At 46.9% G+C, this 7,795-nt stretch overlaps 1 protein-coding gene across 1 annotated transcript in view; it reads left to right on the plus strand.

Annotated features, from left to right (window-relative positions):
- The window catches only part of Cat (catalase), a 32,555-nt gene extending 24,760 nt beyond the window's left edge, over positions 1-7,795 (plus strand). The window contains exons 9-13 of the mRNA XM_021658766.2: positions 856-994; positions 3,625-3,755; positions 5,207-5,314; positions 6,798-6,881; positions 7,117-7,795. Of these exons, the coding sequence (XP_021514441.1) occupies positions 856-994; positions 3,625-3,755; positions 5,207-5,314; positions 6,798-6,881; positions 7,117-7,182 (528 nt within the window). The 3' untranslated portion in view covers positions 7,183-7,795. The remainder of the gene's footprint in view (positions 1-855; positions 995-3,624; positions 3,756-5,206; positions 5,315-6,797; positions 6,882-7,116) is intronic.

The following is a 7,795-nucleotide window of genomic DNA, read 5'->3' on the forward strand; positions in this document are numbered from 1 at the left end:
TATTCTATTACTCCCTCTATTTTTCCTTCTCCCTTAAAATCTCTTCGTCCCCTCTCATGGTCTCCTTTCTATTTTTTTTAAACCGTTTTTTGTTTGTTTGTTTTTTGCCTTATGTAATTAGAAACATGAGAATACTGTTTGAGAGTCAGGACAATAATCAAGGCAGTGAATGAGGAATTGCTCATGGAGCAAAACCTTGCATAATGAGAGTCAGCGGTCGGAGATTAAGGCCAATGCAGAGCAAATCCTAAAGCTTTTTCCTAAAAGGGACGTCAAGATGATTCTCATCCTGCCTTGGGAAACATGAGGCACAATTTCAATATCCGAGTTAGTTAGCCTCACACTTGTCACCTGTGGCTGTGGAGGGCCAGTGGGCCCAACCGCAGCTTTCTCTCTGTGCTTGTTAGTAGTCCCAGAGCACAGGATGTCTGGTTCGCCGTGCACCATGGGAGCTGCCTCTTGGAACAATTTCCACGCAGCTGTTGTAGAGTTGTGTCGTGCTTTAGGAGCAGAGGCTGAATTCTTCCCTTGGAGTAGAGAGGGCTGGGGAGATTAATTCAGGATTCTGGTGAGGTGAGATGTGAAATACCAGGCCTAGGCACTGTTGTTGTGTCCTGGGGAGCAGGTAGGCATCATTGTCCAGGATGGGTGTAGTTGGGCAGATGGCGTGTCCAGTTAGGGATGGCTTCTTTAGGAAGACTGCACCTTCTAAGTGGGAAGAGGCTTGACTCCCCCGAGCAGAGCTAGGCAGGCTGATGCGGTAATCATGCACTTTGAACTTTAGAATGCCTCTTAGAGATCATTTCCTGTTCCGTAAGTGGCTGTCTGTAACGTATGTTGCATGTTTTACTCTAGGGGCGCCTTTTTTCCTATCCGGACACTCACCGCCACCGCCTGGGACCCAACTACCTGCAGATACCTGTGAACTGTCCCTATCGCGCTCGAGTGGCCAACTACCAGCGTGACGGCCCCATGTGCATGCACGACAACCAGGGTAGGCCTGGATGTGTTTGACTCCTCGTGAGGGCAGAGGGCGTGGGGAGTGGGTGGGCTGGGATACCAGGCCAGCGGTTCTCCACCCAGCGCCCTGAGTCCTCCTCTGCTGTGAGGCGCCATACAGGTGCTGCTGGCCACCCCATCTCCTCAGTAGTGGAGGTTTGAGCCTCCCGCCCTCGGTTCTGGTTTCTATCTGTTTTCTATACCTTCTTGAGAGTTTCCTCCTCAGGTTGCCTTCCGCAGAGGAAGGCTAAGAGGAGGATCTTACACAATGGAGTGTATCCAACCTAGTTATAAAATGCACAGTTTCTCAAGTCACTCTTACCCGGGCTGAGGCCTTTTTTTTGAGTGTTTTGAGGTTCATTTGTCAAGGGCACGAGCTTTTAATTACCTTCTTGATGCTGTCACACAGCCAGCCTATGGTTTTAATTCTGATTAGACAAGCAGAACATTTGGGTGATGTGTTTTCTTTTAATATAGCAGTTTAATAAATATCTTAGCTTTTAATTTCCTGCTCCGGGCCCGTGTTTAATAGCTATGGAAAGAGATCTCTGCAGAAGTTTGACCAGTGATGTTTATTTGTAGCCGTAGCTACCTGTATGAAAATTAAAGGCGTCCTATATTGTTGTGTGCACCTCCCATAAAAACAATATATGTACCCTAAAGGGGTCTTAGAAAATAAAGGACAAAAACCCACTTAACAGTTCAAACACCCAGAGGCCACAACGATTGCATTCTTCTATATTTCTTGCCATGCTTTTCAGTGGCCATTTTTACACATTTAAATTTTTTTTTTAATATGCCATTTTGTGCTCTGCTCTCCTGTCCTTACTCCTGGCCTCTCTGGTGTTTACTGAGGTTATACCCTTCCTGCCAAACTCTACTGAGGAAGTGTGGTGTTTCTGCTCCCGTAGGACTCCAGAGGCACAGGCCTAGAGTAGTCAACGTTCCCTGTGTCTGTATCTTGCCTTTCCATTCTTCCAGCCCCACCCCCACCTTCTTTTGTGGTCCTTTTGTTATTGCAGCTGCGCATGGCACAGACTCCGTGTTTTTCTTGAGCTTCACTATAGTTAATTGTTTCGTGTTTACATCCCATTGGTACACTTGTAAGAAAGCTGCTCTGGGGGTAGCTGTTCTCTAACTTGATTTCAGAGGGCATTTGGGCTGTGCCCTGGAAATTCTCATGAAAGAGCCTAATTGTTCCCAGTCATGGACACCTCCACGACAACTCCCACTGAGTAAAGGTCAGAATGTATTTGAAAACAGAGTTTAAAAGCCTTCCTTCAAAGGGCGAATTCTTAGTGAAGAAATATTGTGGTGGTTAGCTGTTGGACTCTTTGCTTTTCACACTGACGCAGCTGTCCTAGGCCTACTTTCTGAATAACTGATCACCATAATCATCTCCCCCTTCCCCCCGTGCACACACCCTTGGTGCCTTGTTCACTGTGATAGGAGGCATCTCCTAATTATCCACAGTGGATAATCTGTCTTGGCAGAGAGCCAGGAAGCATTCCAGTCACAGGCTGCTTCCCGGAAGCTGCTTCTAGCATTCCTAGGCAGTGGTCTGTACAGGCATGGTGGGCCCTGGTAGCCAGGCTCCTGCTGCTGCCAGCCGAAGCAGTGTGCAGCCCGGGAAGTAAGCATACCAAGCGAGGGGCCGTGGAGATGGCTCAGAGGGTAAGGGCCCCTGCTGGAGGCCTGAAGACCCAAGTTCAGTCCCTGTGACCAACATGGTGGATGGCGGGAGAGAGTTGATTCCCAGAGTTGTCTGCTGATCTCCACGCATGCTCTGCGGTAGAAGTTCGGCTGCACACACAGAAAATAAAAGTTAATAAAAGCTGCCAAGATGAGAAAAAGTAAAGCCTTCCTGCTTATCTCAGAATCATGAAGGATGCATGATTGTGTCTGCCAATATTTTGTTCAATAAATCCAGATAAATGAAAGCTAACATATTACAAATACAGGTTTTTTTTTTAAATCCCCCTCCTTTTTTTTTTTTAAACTGTTTAGGGAGGAAAGTAAAAGATTTGAGGAGAGCATTAGAGTCGGCTAAAGAGAGAGGCCCCTCCCCCCAATCCTAAAGGTGCGTGAGGAAGAGTATCGTCAAGTTTTCTTTGGAAACGGACAGAAACACAGGCTTCCAGTCCATACCTCCCCACTAACCCCAGGGTGACCATGCAGCAGCCAGGCTCATCTCAGAGCTCCAGGTCGGGTCTAGGAATGAGGGAACTGAGCTAGAACCAGGTTGCTCTGCCCAGCTGAGCAATGTTTAGATGGAGCCTGCATCCAAACGAAACTGTCAGGTCTACAGTGTGTCTGTCTGGGCCTCGTAACAGCGGCTGCCACATCAGCTCTCTGAAGTTTCCTCCTGGTGCAGGTAGGCACCAGGAGGTGTTGGCAAGGCCTCTGAGAGCTCTTCATTTAGACTCAGAGTGAGGCCCTTGGAGAGGGCAGCGTCCCCCGAGCCTGTAGCTAGACCTGGGGTGAGAGGGATCTTTTCCCAGCATGGTGTGTGTTTGCTGACTGCCGGGGCCTTCTTCTTCCTCCGCTCCTTCACCAAAATGTCTGCAGTCGATGCCTTGTAGACATCGGTCATTCCCCTGAATATGTCTCTGCTTCCTGTTAAAGGCGGTGCTCCCAACTACTACCCCAACAGCTTCAGTGCGCCCGAGCAGCAGCTCTCAGCCCTGGAGCACAGTGTCCCGTGCTCCCCAGATGTGAAGCGCTTCAACAGCGCCAACGAAGACAATGTCACTCAGGTAACGGCTTTCTTGGCTCCTTGGTGGGCGCTTGGCTGGTTTTCTTGTCAGTGCCTTTTTTTTTTTTTTTATAACCTCCCAGTCTCATTATATAGCTCTGATGGCCTAGAACCAGTTAGGTAATGAGACTGTCGTTTGCACATTAAGGTTTGCTATATGAGCTCTCTTTTGACCTCTCTTATTTTAGTGAGAGGTTTTCTTATCACTCATCCCTTTAACCAGCCTTGACACTGGTGTTAACTTACGAGTTCAAAGCATAACGGTGCAGCAATAAAAGTCCTGTGACAAATACCTTAGAAGCTTCATGTTTTCCTTAAAAATGATTTAAGTGGCCTTCTACATCAGGCTCAGAGGACTTGTGCGTACCAGAAATATCCTCTCATGAAGAACATTGGAAAGACAGATTTAAAACTTTGGAGAGGGGCTGGGGAGATGGCTCAGTGGTTAAGGGCAATTGTTGCTCTAGCAAAGGACCAGGGTTCAATTCCTGACACCCACGTAACAATCGAAAACTCCAGTTCCTGGGGATGTGACACCCTTGTCTGACCTCCCTGGGTACCAGGCAAATGTGGTATATATTATAATGTATGCAGGCGAAACACTCATATCCATGAAATGAAATAATTTTTTTTTTTTTTGAAGAAAAGCTTTGGAGAACTAGGAAAGCAAGGATTTAATGACCAAGAGCTCAGAAAAGTTGCAGGAAAAAAAAAAAAAAGTTGTATGTGTGTAGATAGCCTGTTTACAGAATTCCCGAAAAAATTGACAGCGGGCTCCCAGCGGGCTGCAGTGAACCACGGGAAATGCTTCCAGAAATTCCTTTAGGGGCAGTGAGATGGCTCAGTGGTTAAAGGTGCTTGCAGCCAAGCCTGGCAGCCTGAGTTTGATCTCTGGAACTCACATGTAAGAAAGAACCGATGCCCGCAAGTTGTCCTTAACGTCTACACATGTGCCGTGGCCGTGCACATGTGTGTGCGTGGACACACAGATGGCAGATGACATAGATAGCCCGCCTTCCCGCCCCCCCGCCTCCCTCCCTGCATAGACAGACTACATTAAATGTTCTGAAGAGGTACTGCAGCTCAGCTCAACACGTTATCTTTGGGTGGCAGTAATGAAAGCGAGTCACCGTAGCGAGTGAAGTATACTGGAAATATTCAGCCCGTGGGATCCCTGACTGGTCTTTCCCCTTGGGAAGGCATTACGTATGCCTCTGAGGAGTTAAAGTTGAAGTCACAGTTGTCGTGGCTTGCAGAAAGCTAGAACTGTTATCAACAAATTAATGCAAAACAAATTAACACAGAGGATAGTTTTAATTATAATTTTTCATCGATTTCTTTTTTTTAAACTGTGCATTTCAAATACAGACTCTTGGGCGAGTTTTGTTCATTGTACCGTGGTTGTTCTATTTTTATTTACTTATTTATTTTTGCGCTGTTGTTGCCGAGCAGGTGCGGACATTCTATACGAAGGTGTTGAATGAGGAGGAGAGGAAACGCCTGTGTGAGAACATCGCAGGCCATCTGAAAGATGCTCAGCTTTTCATTCAGAAGAAAGCGGTGAGTCTGTCTTTGGTAGCTGGAAGGTGACACCTGCTGGCCCATGGAGGTAGTGCGGCTGTGTGGAAGAACCGTTGCAAGGAAAAGCAGTTTCTCATTTACCTGACTGAGCTAGATGACTTTTTAGACAGCACAGCAATTCCCGGTCAAACTCTGATTATCTTGTCTCCATGTTTTGCCTGGTGTGATTCATGCACTCATTCTTACCTGTTTTCCAGAGTGTGGAAATCTAGTTGAGTTTAGAGTGGATTCTTTTGTTTGCTGTTTAAATCAGCTGTGTCTCCCTTGTCTGTCTCCTCTCACATACACTGAAACTCTTCGGGCTCTCCATTTGTTCCTGGTGCCCCAGGTCCTTTCAGCATTTGCTGGGGCTCACCGGCTGGCTGGATACTCCTTCATGGAGTTGCCTGGCTGATGCCAGTTGTGCATCATTCTAAACCTAAGGCTGTCCCTTCATGCAGATTCCCGGCTTGTTAAGTTCCCACCGGAGGTCAGCTGTTAACTGGCAGCTAGCGCAAGGCAGGCATTCAGCTGTGTTTCTCATACTAGCCTATGAGATTGGTTGTGTGCTTTCTCCCTAGACAACAAGAAGTTTTTGAATTCTCTGGTGGTGGTTAGTTGTCCTACAGTTGAGTTCAGTTGTCACAGAGAGCACCTGGAATTAGTGGCATAACCACATATCTGGGGGTCAACCCTGTAAGATCCCTTCCACTTTCGATGTCAAATGAGATCCTGGCCCGTGGAAGTTCTTACTACTGTCTCATGGTTCATAGTTTGGTAATTCACTAGGATAGCCCACAGAACTCAGGAAGATCCCTTACCTAGGATTATCTGTTCATCATAAAGAATATTTCAAGCACTCATCAAGTGGAGGAGATGGTAAGGGCTAGCAGGTTTCATGCTGTCTGCTGTACCTCCCTTACAACATCTCCAAGCACTCACTCACCTGCCCAGAGGCTCCATGGCCCCAGTCATACAAGGGCTCTCATGGAGCTCTTCTTGCATACGTGTGGCTGATGAGCTCATCATCAGGCCCTCTGCCCTCTCCGGAGTCTCAGGAGTGGAATTGGAAGCCCTAACCTTCAAATCCTCTGCTCATTTTTTTTGTCTGGCAAACCAGCTCCATCCTGAAGCTCACCAGGCTTTCCACAAACCCAAGACACTAAGATCCATGTGCCAGGAACGTAGCGTAAAGATCAGATGTTGTGTTTCTAGGCTACCACAGAAGCATGATTATCTTGCTCATTAGAGAGAGGGGACACTGAAGCTCAGGCAGGTAAAGCGACTCCTCTGAGGCAGCTCAGCCCATAGACTGAAGATTTTACATAGACCCCAGGGCTTCCTCCAGAACCTGATATGCTGGTGGCACTCCTTGCTGATGGCTTACTTGTCCTTCCTCCCCTGCTGAGTAAGCACAGTGGACTAGAGATGGGGCTCAGTGTAGGGCTGAGAGATGCTGATGTGTGTCTTCCTTTGCTCCCAGGTCAAGAATTTCACTGACGTCCATCCTGACTACGGGGCCCGCATCCAGAGTCTTCTGGACAAATACAATGCTGAGAAGCCTAAGGTGAGCCCCGAGTGGTGTGGGCGGGAGAGGAGCCCGAGCTGGGCTTGGTCAGATACAGTTAGGTTTCCACTGGCATTGTCTTCTCAGTTCAGCAGCTGTTCCACATTCTCTTTGAGCTATCAAGAATGCATGAAAGCGTTCACAGTGAATGAATTTCAGAGTAGTGTTAAGAGATTCCCCAGGTGCCTGTGGGTCAGCTAACTTGCTGGTTTTGTCTTCTCTTCCTTTGACACAGAATGCAATTCACACCTATACGCAGGCTGGCTCGCACTTTGCTGCAAAGGAAAAAGCTAACCTGTGAGGCAGAGCAGAAGGCTCCCCTGTCATCATACCATGGATTTTCCCCTGCCGAAGCACAGACTCACGCTGATGTCTTTCAAATGATGATCCAGGCTTCTAGAGTGAATGATAGCAATGCTTTTGATGCTCTTTCCCAAGGGGGGATATTAAAGGTTAGGGCTTAGCAATCATTTAACAGAAACATGAATCTACACAGGACTTCTGTTTGGATTATTCATTTAAAATGACTTCCTTTCAAATGATTACAAGAAAGGCTTCCTAGCCAGAAACATGATTTGATTAGATAAGATAAATTCTTGGTGCGATTAGTGTATTCTCATGTACTTCATGGCCTGATATGTATACAGTACACACACACACACACACACACACACACACACACACACACACACGAAGAGAAGACAAAGATGGCCCACTCAGATTTTTTTTTTAATTTTCTAAGGTCCTTATAAACAAAAACAAAGACACTGATAAACCAGTGTCTTCCAAGAGTAACTCTAGCACTGTTGAAACTTAGTGTTTATTCCTGTGCAATTAATCAGATCCTAACAGTGGTTTCACATAGGTTGATTTGTACTTGCTTACATTTTTACAATAAAATGATCTACAGGGAA

This window comes from Meriones unguiculatus, chromosome 18 (genome assembly GCF_030254825.1).
Source record: "Meriones unguiculatus strain TT.TT164.6M chromosome 18, Bangor_MerUng_6.1, whole genome shotgun sequence".
Classification (NCBI taxonomy): domain Eukaryota; kingdom Metazoa; phylum Chordata; class Mammalia; order Rodentia; family Muridae; genus Meriones; species Meriones unguiculatus.